The 14,298-nt window shown below is 48.9% G+C and overlaps 1 protein-coding gene across 1 annotated transcript; it reads left to right on the plus strand.

Annotated features, from left to right (window-relative positions):
* The first annotated feature begins 10,051 nt into the window (after window positions 1-10,051).
* On the plus strand, window positions 10,052-12,470 carry LOC128852007 (growth-regulated protein homolog gamma-like). The gene is made up of 4 exons (XM_054065016.1): window positions 10,052-10,154; window positions 11,231-11,357; window positions 11,425-11,508; window positions 11,793-12,470. The coding sequence occupies exons 1-4, from the start codon at window positions 10,085-10,087 to the stop codon at window positions 11,830-11,832; spliced, it is 321 nt and encodes a 106-aa protein (XP_053920991.1). The 5' UTR covers window positions 10,052-10,084; the 3' UTR covers window positions 11,833-12,470.
* The last annotated feature ends 1,828 nt before the right edge of the window (window positions 12,471-14,298 follow it).

Consider the following 14,298-nt stretch of genomic DNA (forward strand, 5'->3'; position numbering starts at 1 on the left):
ATGTCGATGCCGACTCCTACAGTCAGGAACAGCATTGACTGACGCACCTAAAGCTGAAGTCTAAGGTTGCCTCCACAAAATAATTCCACCCAGCAGAAGCTTCTACAAGTTATTAACCTCTTTGTTACTTCTTGCATAGGAAAAACCCCTCGTGGCCAGGACCAATCCTGCCTCCTTGTGCCAAAATCTAGGGAAAGCCTCCCAGCAGGTTAGGAACTGCAGTGCTATGGCCTCTGCATTATTCACAAATCCGAGCACAACCACGACAGCGCCAGGGCCTCCCCTAACCAGCACTGCTTCACACAAGGTTCAGCACCGACCCTCTGGCAGCTGGGACCGCAGCAGATAGCCTGGTAAAGTCATTAATCACCTAATCTGTGGGTCAAGGTGGATGAACAAGCATCTGAGTGTTCCAGGAAATTAATGGATTCCAGCTTAAAAAACTTATGTCGACACTTGGAGCAGATGCTGGAGAAGCTCAGCAGATGTTGGGGAGATGAAGGGCTTGGCGCCGCAGGATGAGCACAGGGGCAGGAACCAGCAAATGCTGGAAAGGAAGAGAGAGCAACTTTACAAGAACTCCAATGCTCCTCGACCTTTATGTTTATGCTATCAATAACAGATAATAACTGCACCGCAGTCTGGCCAGTTCACAGCTGACTAAGCCAGGCATTGCTAGCAGCAGAGAGATATCAAGCCAACACAAACATCTTCTCTGACTCACTCAATCTGCGTTGTCAAAATTCTATTGACTCCTCACTTTCTACTAATCTTTCTTCCAGAAAGTTAAGACAAGTGGGGTCCCTGCCTCGTCTGGCTCCTCTTGCGAGAGGCAGAGCGCACAAGGTTGCACCAACTCCTACTTCCCTCTGGCCTTTCTTGGTTTAGTACCCACCCCCCCCCCGACAGCAGAGACTGTCATTCAACATAAGAGTAGCAATTTACCTAAGCTCTGCTCACCTTTAACACCACTTTAATAAGAAGAGATGCAAAGAAACAGGCATTGTTGGAGCTGGTTCACATTGAACACAACAGCTTTACCTACTCCTCTCTATATTTTACACCAAAAGGGGTGGGTTTTGCATACCCAAACTTTTCCCTGAAGTCAGGAGAGGACAAGATTAGGTAAGAAACATAAGGAAGAGCTGTAAACCTATCTGCACACGCTTGACTTGCTGGCAGGCCAAATGCTATCGAACCACTTCCTTGTTGGAAAGTTCTCGAAACGCTATTCCTGCTTGGAGGAGAGGAGGAAGGAGGCATGCAAATGGCTTCTGGTACCAAAACAGCTATTGAAAGAAACGGAATGGGAAGGAAAAGGACAATGCTGGATCAATAAGGGCTGCAGGAGGGGGCTGTCTGTAAGAAGTACGGAGCACAGCTTGTTTCCAATGGGCTGTCACAGTGGGAAGTGTTCTGCCAGGATAGTGTTCCTCAAGAAAAACAAGGATTCAAACTGAAAAATGTCACTAGAAAGCAATGATTGTGTCAAATTCAGGCATATATTCAACCACTAATGGCAAACTGCTCATCTAAATTAAACTACTCTGATAACTGAAATGACTCTTCTCAATCTCCTGAGCAATTTAATTTTATGAGAATTCTGCCTGTTCAGAAGAAAACCAAAGGGAAAAATTCCTAACTTTACGCAAATCAGAGGTTGCTTTTCTCAGCAGCCTATGTTTTAAGGTATCCCCCCCAGCTCACTTACTCTCTTGCCCCTTCAGGGCACTCTGGACATCAACACTCCCACACTCCCTAGCAATTGAAATAAGCTGAAGCAGGAACCTGCATGCAGCACTCAAAAGTGCTTTCAGAAAGTATTCCCTGAGCTGGCAGCTCTATTACCTACTAGGGAGTAACTCAAGGATGACTGCTTTGCTTTTCCCTCATTGCAACACAACCAACGAAAGTAACACAGAGGATCAGAGTGTGGGTGTCAGGGGAGAAGACTTCAAAGACTTTGTGTTGATTCCAATCAGAGTTCCCATTTCCATATGGTCACCAGTCTCGTGTCACTGCTCTCTCAGCTATGTCATCACTTCAAGCAGAAGACCACAACTATCCACAGCACACCCTCAGAGATTACCCAGCTCCACTCGACCCAAGCACTGAGAGGGATAAAAATCGGATTAACAAAGGGGGGGGGGGATTTTTTGATGTTTGGCATTTTGGGTTGGGTTTTTTATTAGATGAACAGTTCATTTATTAATTGGGTGAAGAGTTCTCGTTTTATTGCGTGAACAGTTCATTTTTTATGAGACTCACATTTGCTTTATTTCCAGCTATTTGCAGATCTAACAATTTTTTCAACTCGTTTCCCAGGTGAGGGAAATCTTTGCTACCAATTGCAAGAATGGCAGGACCTGGTTTCCACAGCTTCTTTGAGGGGTGTCCTTGGGAACCAACAACTTCATCTGAGTTAACAGTGCCCTGAAATGAAGCATTTTACTGCTCAGGAGCTGCTCGGATGGAACTGAAAATACTGTTTTAAGTTTTCAAGCTGATAAAACCCATTTTTTAAAATCAGTCTTTTGATCACGCTCCCTGATCCATGTATGTCTATCAACTAGTGCAAAGGAAAAGGCTGACTGGTTAGGACCCCCTGCCCCATTAGAAATTGTCCATGGTAAATGGTTTCTAGGTGATGGTGAAAGGTTGTCCTAAGATCTGTATCCTCCAAACTAATTTTTGTGCTATCAGGAGAAGTCTTCACTTGCTGGAATGAAAGAGCTGCTATTGCTTGTCTAATTGCCTTTTAGCCTTTCCGGGCCGGCTGCCAGCGACTGCACGTTCGCAGTGTGGATGCCAAACCAAATACCTGCCATCAAAAGGCACGCAGCCAGAGGGTGCAACGGGATCACTTCCTACATTTCATGGATTAACAGCTGAATAATGTGAAGAAGACTGAGTCATGTGGCTAGTAAAGCTGTCTATGTGTCTCCCTAGGGCCTGCCTAAACCAGGACAGCTTTCCATGCTCTGTCAGCCCTCAGGCCCACGCTAAGGTCACAGAGGGATTTCAAGGTGCCTTCACACAGCAGAGAATCCAGGCTATGTGGGTAACGGGAATGGTAACGTCAACAAGGCAACTGCAAATGCTTGGTGAGCTCTGTGACAGCCATTCTGGTGACTAACACAAAGTGAACTCCCACATACCCTCACCACCTGCAGCTCCTGCACAGCAGACTTATCCCTCAGGACAGAGACGTGGCAGCAGACAGGGGAGAACTCTGCTTCCTCTATTTTGGCTGGCATGATGCTACCCATTCCCTGTCTTCTCCATCAAAAGGAAATGTTCCAGAGGCAGTGAGAGGAGCTGGAAGAAAGGAGACTTCACGCACAGCTCAGCCTTGCTGCTGTCAGCTGGATGGAGGAGAGCTGACCCACGTTCACCTGGAAGGGACCTCAAGGGGGTCAGGGAGGCTGCAGGTACAAAGCCTTGCACGGAAGGGTGGCCCTGCCTTTCAAAATACCCCCAGAAACCCATTTCCCTCATGCAGGGCTGTCTGTGTGAGCACTGACTCACCAGGCCAAGCTCTGTAGTGCTACTGCAGCCCAGAGAGCTCACGACCTCTGACAACCACTGGCCTCAGCACAGGCCTCTGCAAGAGAGCTGCTGCCCAGTTTCACACATTGCTGCTCTGCACCCCAAACAGCCTCATGCTCCAGAGCCCCGGGGACTGCTGGAATTTCCTCTGCGGTGGAATGAGCCTGACAGTTCAGGGGTTTTGAAGAGTCCTCTGGGCATAAAATCCAGCGCTGTCACGCAAACATTCCTTACTCACTTATGCTGTCCAAGGATGATACGTCATCTGACTGTGTATGAGTGACGATACCTTAATCTACAGATTCACTCTGCACATCTATTCCGAGCTGCACCCGCTAACCATTCAGTGACCCACACTGGATTATCTGTGCATCATTCTCACTCGTCATTGCCTCGGTCTGCTGCAGCTGGGCAAAACCTTCCTGGTAGCACAGAGCACGCCTCGGGTTTGCTGTCCAGACTGGGAGGGCTATGGTTAGGAGAAGACTCATTATGGGCACACAGAGATCCACGAGGGTGGAATGGGGCACCTGATTCCCACCGATTCAGGTCACTCAGGTGTGTGTGTGTTCCTACCAACGCAGTAATGCACACGTGCAAACAAAATCTGTGTTCATCAGCGCTGTCCTGAAAAGAACATGGCACTTCCTTGGGCCGCCACATCAAAGACTCACAGCACAATGCTCATGCTGCTATAGCCTGGAGGGAACGGTGGCTCCATCCCTATGATCTCAGGGGATTCCAGGGAAGGTTTCCAACCTTCCAATCCTAAGCATCTGCATCCAGTTGCCCTTTCTTAACAGCTGTATTCTTTATGGCTTTCTTGGGGAACCTCTCTAGTTTTCAAAGAAAACATGCCCCTGCCTCTCCCTGACTCTCCTAGCTCTTCAGCTGCCACTCTGCTGCCTCCAAAAAACCCACAAAACACTGCTATTACCGCTTGCAAGGATGAGCCAGGCTGCAGAAACAGTGCCTGGAAGAGCACTGATGCTACGAAGTTTTGTGTTGAAGAGGAGGCCCAAATTACATGATGCATCAGCTTTATGCAGAGTTCATATCCACATCAGTGGAGAATTCACGTTCATCAAAACCAATCAATTAGGTTTCAACTCAATAATAATGAAAGAGATGGTGTAAAACTTGTGGGAAGAGAACAGGCCTAGATTTAAAGATGTGGCCTTCTTCCAGTCTACTTACACTAACAGCCTCTGGACTTCACACACCCTCCATGTGCTCCAGCAGCCAGAGCCCACAGCTGCTTCTCCTGCCACCTCCCCATTTATCCTCAGAGCCATATAAGCCACCCCACACTTCCCAATGTGTTTCACGCTCTAATCGTTCTGCAGGGGCTGGGCCGGAGACAGTGCAGGAGGCAGCAAACTCCAAGCTATGCACGAGTCGCAGGCAGGAACATCTGGATCAGCTGGCTGGCAAGGTGGAAAGCACTCACCTCATGCCGCTAACTGTCCCTCAGGGGCAGCACTGGTCTGGTGATCTCTCTCCTTCCTTCCAATGTTCTTTTCACTAACTCAGCTGATATCCTTTGACAGCCTGTTGTCCAGTCTTTCTGAAAGTGGCCAACAGATACAGACTTTACCGGAGGAGTGGAATTGAATCACAGAATCATAGAATCCCTATGTTGGAAAAGACCTTTGAGATCATCGAGTCCAACCATCCCTGTCCACTGCTAAACCAGATCCCTAAGCACTTTATCTGCCTGTATTTCAAACGCCCCCAGGGATGGTGACTCCAACACCTCCCTGGGCAGCCTCTGCCAGTGCTTGAGAACACTTCCAGTGAATATTTTTTTCCTAATGTCCAATCTGAACGTGTCCTGGTGCATTTTGAAGTCATTGGGGATGGGGGGGAGTGGCAGAGCAGAACAGAGAAGTCTGGGTCATGTAGTTTCCTTGTAAGGCCAAGCTAGAAGCCAACAGCTTCCAAGGATGTCACTACCAAACTGTAATTGGAAAGAGGTGCAAATTACTCATTAAATATTCCCTGATTACATGGGGAAATCGCCATTTGCCTATGACATGCAACCTTCCCGCTCAGATGATCTCTGGGGACACTGAGCCAGCAGCCACAAGAACGATCTGATCTGTAGGTGGCAAAGCTCAGGAACGAGAGTATTTGTGTGACACTTAGTTAAGAACTCGCTAGGACGAATTCACATGCTGCATCCTACTTGGTTTGACTCCTGATTGAGGTTTCTTCTCAGACAGTAAATTCTCTAATGGGATTACTGTACTGTAATCCTGGGATTTTCAAACATCCCCTTATTTTGCTTTCGATCTTGGCACCCCTGCCAGTACAGTTTTACCGACAGTTAATTCCTATTCTGCCCTGATGATGTCATTATAATACAATGATTTCTTTGTTTCTCTCTATCAGAAATTAAACAGAACCTACATACTTCAGTTGCAAGAAGCCACCTCTGTGCTGAGAGTCTTCTTATAAGGAAACAAAGTCGATTTTCCCCAGAAAATCAAGTCAAGCCAGTTCAAAACAGTCTCTATAACATGCTTGGTTTCAAGTCACTCCAGTAATGATTCATGAGCACATCTCTTCTTCACAAACCAATAACATTTCGCTGAGATCTGCCTGGGATTGTCTGATTTTACATCAGCTTCAGATGTATATGTTACAGCAAAGAACTAGTCATTAAGTAAATAAAGATTAGAAAATTGCAGAGAAAGGGAAATCTAAGAACACAAATCCTCTTGCAAATCTTAAGCTGCATAGTCATAAATAAACATGTCATAGATTAAAGCAATATGTGACGTGTGGTACAAAAAAACTAACCTGGAAGCTTTAGGGATACACTAGGTGTCTGAGTTGTCGGAGCAAGACTCATGGCAGCCTGCCCCAGGGACAACTGGATTTGTTGAGCTCCACTCCTGTTCACGAGTACCTGCGGAAGAGAGAAAAAGGATCGGCTGCAGAAAAAGGAAGTGCAAAATGGTGGTTTTTTACTATTTCATTTCAACCTCATTCCAAAAGGAAGTGCTTTGACCACCAATGAACTAAACCCTTGTGTAAATAAAGCTCAGAAATTTGCATCATCTGATTTCCTTTAAAAGCTCCCAGAAAACCGTTTTTTTGCTACTTTACATCAAAAGTTACCAAAATGCCTTGGCAGTCATGAAGACAAAGAGAGTGGCCTGAAGTGGAATTGGTGGCTTGTATTAACGGAGTGTAGGTGTGGAAATTGGAGTGTCTCCAAACTGCCGGAAAATGGACTGGCAGTTCACAGAGAAGGGGGTGCTCAGGGAAGCAAGCCCCATGGGATAGGAGTGCATAGTTCCATGGAAAACAAACTGGCATCCTCCACAGAAAAGCCTCAGCTCTTTCCAGAGAATGGGCAAATCTTGTTGAGGTTCCACGCAAGTCCAGAGCGATGCCTGGGACTCTGCAGAGCCATGCTTCCCCCTGCCCTGTACCCAAAGAAGTCGCTGTGCCCGGAGCTGCTCAGGGCACGGAGCAGCCCCCTTCTCTCCCTTCCCTGCTCCCTCGGCTCCCAGCATCCAGTGCTACAAGGGGGCCAACAGGGCTTCCACTTCTCAGAGGACAGGGGAGAGTGTCAAGGACAGACTGAGGGAGAGCACGAGCTTGACAGGGCTTCTCACCTCACTTTGAAAATGGCAGCAGGATTTTAGCATTCCTGTCCTCATCCACACCTTTATCGTTCCACCTCCCGCCCCATCTCCTCAGTACACATGTACAGAAACATGTCTGGAACAGAGGGATGCCCTCCTCACCTGCTACCTGCCTGTGGTTGCCACAAACCTGGGGATTTGCTGTCTGCACTGCTGTTTTGCAGATGTGATTCCTTTACCTGGATGAGTGCCTGGGAGTGGAATAGTACGGAAATCCTGCTTCATATCTGCTTGGTGGCACCTAGTCTGGTTCTCTCATTAAATAAAGTCTATGATGTGATGTAGCTGCCTCATTTGTTCTGTATCCCTTTGCTCCCCTGGCAGCTTCTGAGTGTTGGCTCTTTCCAAAGTGTTAGGATCAAAGATATTCCCTTTCTGGATGCTTTCTGACAGCTTGTGGGTAGCTGTAGAAATCATGTTGTGCTCACGCTAGGGAAAAGGCTGCAGTGCATGCACATATTGTGCTTCAGTAACACACTGGAGATACCAAGGCAGAGGGAGAAAGAGGATTTACGGATGCCTTAACTGGGGAAATCCTTGGATGGATTGTGTCCCTAATTAGACACTAGAGAACCCAGTCACCAACCTTGAGTCCTCTTAAAAGCAGTTTTATCCATTCTGCTACGTGTTCGCTTGAGGCACCTTAATCACTCCTTGCAACTATCCTTTCCTCATGGGAGCAGCTCTCAGGGCTCCTTGTACGTGCCAAGGGGAGGTGGATGTTACCAGGCCTTCCCTCCATTTCCTAAAAATATCCCCCAGGATGAGCTGTGCCGATTGCACATTTGCCTTAGGTTGTGACACACATTCTTGATTTCTTTGTGTCATCAGAGACCTCTTGACACCCTAACCTCACCACAGATAAATGCCTTCAAAGTTACTCCTTCTCCTTGGGCTCTCTGATTCATACTTCTGGCATAAGAAAATTACCTGATCCACCTCCCCTTCTTACCTGACTTCCAGGAGGGCACTGGTGCAAGAGGAGAGCACACCTATGGCCTTTCAGCACGCTAACCGGCAGCAGACCAGTCAGCTTCTCCTCTCTCACCAGTAACTAATGACCAAGCATGACTGACTGGTTCTGTCAACGAGAAAAGGGAAGTGAATGTCCCCATAGCTGGAAAAGTCTGGCCAGGAGGCTGGGCTGGTCCGGTCTGCAAAACTCAGCTAATTGCCCAGGGCATAACCCTTCAAAGACATCACTCCTTTGGAATGATCCTGAGTTATCTTCCTCTCCACTTTGTTGGGAGTCTATCTAAAAGTGACAGAGCGGGTCACGCATTCACAATTCCCACTGCCTCCGAGTCACAGCCCATGTTGTGGATTATCATGCTGGCTCCAAGACAAAGGAATAGTGCAAACAGCACAAGGTGTTCTTGGTTTTGAGGAAAGGGACAGAATAAATGATGCTCGTCTGCTGATCTTTTATTGCCTTTTTCCTTAAAACAGGCTCCCAATAACACTGCTTTGAGCATTCCTGGGTGGATATTTGCACAAGACCTTCCCAAAACTCCAGCGCAGGCTAACGGCCAGGCCAGCTGCCGAAGAGTTTGGCCTGTCAGAGAATGAAGACATCCAAACCCATTAGTAACTGTTCTTTTGTCAAGTGAGATGGTGAATTACATCACAGGGAAATGACGGTGCAAATAAGCTGCCTCATAAGCATTGCAGATGTTCCACAGCAAGAGCATCCATGGGAAGCAGATGCATGGGAATGGATTTGTCTCAGTTGAAGAACAGCAAAGCAGATTGATTTGAAAAGCTGTGTGGGCAGAGGGAGGCGGTGCTGGGCCCAGGAGAACATGGGCATGGTGTCCAGTTGGTTCTAGGAGACAAATTACAAACAGATTATGTTCCAAATCCCCCCCCCAACACCTCTTCTCTGGATTTTGAACTTGACCGTTCTACTAGAAAGATGGAAACCTTTCCAGTTCCCAAGAAGCACAGCTTAACTTGACAGCAGCTTGTGGTTTTTAAGGCCCTCTTGATTATTTGTTACGAAGTCTCTCACTGGAGACAAGAAAGACTGAGAAGTGGCTTTTCAGATGTTTGAGATGGCAGAGGAAAGCGATGAAACTTAAGATCGACTTAATGGTTTGAAACCCATGGGACAAAAGGCCCACTGAGGAGTTTTTCACCACATGGGGAGTTTGTCACTGCTGTTTCAGCTGGACTAAAGCAATGTATGATCTCCAAAGACTGAGAAGAAAGGGTGGGACCATTGCGGCACCTCAGGGCTGCACCTGGTGCTTAGAGGCATCCCCAGATCCCTGGGCAGCCGTGACATCTTCCCAGCCTGCTGGAGAGGGCCCCTACCTCTCATTGCTCTGCAGAACATTCAGGGCTCTCTGCTCGGCAGCGAGCGATTAAATCTGCCAGGAAATTACTGTGTGATTGGCAGAGAAACCCAGGTGCTAAAATGAAACATGCACATATCCCTACATGCAGAAGACAAAGGATTTGATGTCTCAGTTTTGGCTGGCATCTCCCTGGCTTACAGACTTTAACAAAACTTGGGCTGGGCAGTATTTAACCTCCAAACTCTGGTGCCTACAGCATGATCCATACCGATGCGAGTTCCCACACCAGCTGAGCACTCCCGAGTGAGCGGAGCAGGCTGGACAGACACCTCTAGCCGAGACACTGGGGCAGAGAGCTGGGGCAGGTAGCCCACCAGGAGCAGGGACCCCTTAGCTCCTCCACGCACCCTCGGGATCCGGGCTGGTGGCAGGGAGGAGTGTGAGCAGCTCCCGCCCGGGATGCGCAGGGAGGGGAGAGGGACGCGTGGCGGCGGGTGAATCAGGTTTGTCCTGCCCGGTGGGGATAAAAGCAGAGGCGGGCGCGTGAACCGGCATCTCGGCCGCCGGGACCAAGCCATGAGCCCGCACCTCCGCCTCCTCCTCCTCGGTCTCCTCCTCCTCCTCCTGGCCGCCGCTCGCTGCCGGGGTAAGCGCAGTCCGGAACCGACGGGGCTGGGGCTTCGAGACCCGGCGGGGTTCCGGGCTGAGGAGTCAACACGCAGAAGGGTTGGAGGCTCAGGGTTCCAGACCCCGCGGGGTTTGGGCTTCGAGACTCCTGGAGGATCAGGGCTAAGGGTTCAAGACCCGGTGGGGTTCGGGCTTTGAGACCTGGCAGGGTTCAGGGCTCGAGACCCAGCGGGGTTCAAAAGGCTCAGAGATAGAGCTCCAGCAGTTTGGGGTTGAGGGTTCAAGACCCAGCAGTTTGCAGTTCAAGATCCAGTGGGGTTCAGGGCTCAAGACCTAAAAGGATTCAGGGCTGAAGGCTCAAGATCAGCTGTGTTTGAGACTGAGGGTTCATGACTCAGCGGGACTCGGGGTTCGGGGTTGGAGACCCAGCAGGGTTTAGGGTTCGTGACTTGAGACCAGGTGGACTTCAGGGTTGGGGTTCAGGGCTCGGGGTGTTCAGGAGCCGGTGGGGTTCAGCACTCAGGGTTCAAGACACAGCATTTTGGAGTTTGAGACCCAGAGGGGTTCAGAGCTGAGGGTTCGAGACCCAGTGGGGCTCGGGATTCAGGGCCCAACAGGGTTTGGGGCTGAGGATTCCAGACGCAGATGGAATCAGGGTTCAAGACCTGGCAGGGATTGAGGATCAAGGTTCAAGACTCAGTGGGATTTGGGGTTCAGATTTTGAGACTCGGCAGGGCTCGTGGCTCAGGGTTCCGAGACCCGGCAACGTACAGGGATGAGGGTTTGAGACCTGGTGGGGTTCAGAGCTCAGGATTCAAAGCCTGGTGGGACTTGGGGTTCGAGACCCAGCAGTGTTCAGGGTTCAAGACCTGGCAGGTTTGGGGTTGGATGGTCAGGATCTGATGGGGTTCGGGACCTGCCAAGGCTCAGGGTTCAGGGCCTGGCAGGGTTCAAGGCTGAGGGTTTGGGGCTCAGCAGGGTTCAGGCTTTTAAATCCAGTGGGATTCAAGGCTGGGGACTTGGGACTGGTTGGGGTTCAGGGCTCGTGTGAGGGGTCCCCGAGCTGTCTGGACCCAGCAGTTTCCCCCCTTACAGGCGGGCCGCCAGCCGGGGGGCTGCGCTGCCACTGCCCACACACCATGTCCCAGCTGATCTCACCACGACGCCTGGCCCGTGTGGAGCTGCTCGCAGAGGGCCCGCACTGCGCCGTGCCTGAGGTCATGTAAGTGTCCTGTCCCCTCCTGCCTAGTCCCCAGCTGGCCTGGCCTCACCTATTCCCTTGTCCACAGAGCCACCACGAAGCAGGGACAGACCATCTGCCTGAACCCCTCGGCGCCGTGGGTCAAGCGCATCCTCAACATCATCCTCAACAGGTACCACTAGGCAGCTCCTGCTTTCCCAGTCCCCTGGGAGCCAGGCCGGGCTCTGGCTGGGTTGGGAACTCCATGGGTGGTGTGGGAGGTGTCCCTGCCCATGACACGGGGTGGAACTGCATGGGCTTCGGGGTCCCTTCCAGCCCAAACTATTCCATGATTCTATAATCATCACTAGGCATCCCTTCCAGAAGACACTGCTCCTGTGGGACTTATTATCTGGAGTGAGAACTTAAGGAAAGCTTTCCTGACTGGCTTTATGATTTCATTTCTGCCTGTTGCAGATCACAAACCAGCCCTGAGGGAAGAAACACTTCCAAATGAAGCTACCAGGGCTCAGCAGAAGACAGGGGGAAGTGGAAGCTGGAGGAAGATAACAGCCTGCCTCTCTGATGAGTTTTCAGACCAGCAGCTCGATGTTCAGTCTCGCCAAGATGCTTCCCTCCTTTCATATTTATTACTGCCTATTGCTACTACTTATTTATTGACTGATGAGTTGACTGAAACTGTTTGATAAGATAGCACAGGCCCAGTTAGGTGCCTTTTGGCAACCTTGCTGCCATTCTCACCAGTCGAATACCCCCACCTCTGTGCCAGCTCCTACCCTCCAAACCCCGTTAGCCAACGAGTTCCTATAAACAGCATGGCTGTCCGAAAAGATGACAGGTCTGCTGGCGAATGTCTACACACAGAAGTCTGAATGGGTTTCATGCCGAGAATGATTTGGGTTCTAACAAGGTAATATTGGGGTGGCTTGGTTGGGTTTTAAATGAGTTTACATTTAATTATTTGATATTTATTCGCATAAAGGAACAGTAAATGTTCTGAAGAGGCTTAGATATTTTATGTCCGCTTGTATGGCATACTGTCATAATTTGTACAGAATAGGGAGTTTTCCTTACTCTGCTGTGGGAAAATGTCTTGATGTAAAAAGGTGGATTTATAATGAAATGATAATGAAATGTAACACAATAAAAATATTTTCTTGATGAAAAACATGCTGAGTTTTGCATTGAATTTGGTATTAAGACAGCCCCGTGTACCTATGTCCATGTGACTAGCTGGAAAACAGCAACCTCTGTGGTGCCCAGGCATTCTGCGGTCCAGCTCTCTCCCAAGAGGCGGGAACGCTGCACTGAGCAAAGGTGCTTTTAAATTCAGAAGCACTTTAGAATGAACTGCTCACCCAGAGCTGCCAGATGAAGAGATTGACCCCAGGGCGGATGTAGTAAATCCAAGGAAGCCCCTGCACGCGGCAGGGGACTTGCACCTTGGTTGTTCTCCTTTAAGGCCAAGCCTGAGATGACGAATTTTCGGGTGGTGGTAACCGGCCCATGGGGTTGCGGACACCTGCCCAGGAGGGGCAGCATCCTCCAGTGAATAGAAAACCTGCAGGTATTGCAGTGTCACTGAGATGTTCAGACACAGCAGAGTGGCCCGTGAGAAGGCAAACCCACCTGCCTCCGCCTTATCTATACGGACTGAAGTCAGACTTTGTGCAAACAAACACAGGGACTAATGCTGACAGGTTCTTCGATGGGCAGTGCCAGCAGCTCCTCAGACACACACAGATACACACAGATTATTTTATCCCTTGTCTTGGAGAGAGCAATGATATTTTCCTACTATGAACTATTCACGTCACTAAAACCCTACAGATTGCCATCGCACTATGACACAATCTCAGCTCTGAAAATAACCTCAGAGCCACAGAGTGGCCAGCTTCACTGGATGTCTCTGAAATCAAATGCTTTTCTAAACACATACTCTAGAAAAATGTTCTTACTCGTACTTTCAAGTTAATAAACAAAACGCACACAAAATAAGATGCTTCTTAACATTTCAACCTATTTTTTCAGTCGTTTTCTAATACTGCCAGCATTTCAGTCATTCCATGAACTGACAAGATCCACAATAAATGCACACACAAGCCCACAAGTAGCTGTTCATGTTGTGGGAACCACTCATTCGCGTAACAGCACAGGTGTTATGGCATTGACAGGATGGAGCGACGCAGTTTCAGGATTTTTTTCTGAATGCAATATTTTCAGTATCTTAAAATCATCAGTTATCATTCCAAAGGAAGGCAGGACTGGAGTGGGATGGAAAGCAGTGTGTGTATGCATGTCTGGTCACAAGCCAGGAGGCAGCGACCAGTGGATTGGCAAATGGATACCTTCTTTTAGTAGAGATGGGAATTTTCCTTTCTGGAGAGGCACCCAGAAAGAGATGGGAACAAGAGATCTGAAAGAAGAGATGCATTCAACAGGGTTAACTGCAAGACTGCAATAAGAGGCAGCCTCTTTGTGCCTGCAAATCTGCAGGGACTTGCAAGTAGGAATTCAATTGTCCTCGGCTGAGAAGAGAGTAAAACCAAAGAGGGCTAAGGGCACCAAAGGGAGCAGGAGATGGTGGCTGTTTCTAGCACTTCCACAGCTGTTTTGCGTGTGTGTGTGTGTGTGTGTGTGTGTGGTGTTGCACAAGTAACTCAAATCCTCGTTAAACAAAACATTGAACCACACATTCCCTTTTAAAGGAATAGGAGTTGGAATGACAAAGTTAAAGCATAGCTTGAAGTGCTTTTTTAAACACCGCCCAATATCCAGAGGTGTTGAAAACACAAATCCTTTTAAAATCTCCTGTTTATTTATTTTTATTATTGTATGGCATAACTAAAAACAGGAGGTCAGGAGCTGTTTTCTGGCATGGCATGCCTCAGCCATACAGCTAAGGGCTCTGTTCACACAGACAAGTGTGTCCTCAGCCCCAGGAAGACTCCCTGCTCCATCC

Source organism: Cuculus canorus, chromosome 4 (assembly GCF_017976375.1).
Source record: "Cuculus canorus isolate bCucCan1 chromosome 4, bCucCan1.pri, whole genome shotgun sequence".
NCBI classification, from domain to species: domain Eukaryota; kingdom Metazoa; phylum Chordata; class Aves; order Cuculiformes; family Cuculidae; genus Cuculus; species Cuculus canorus.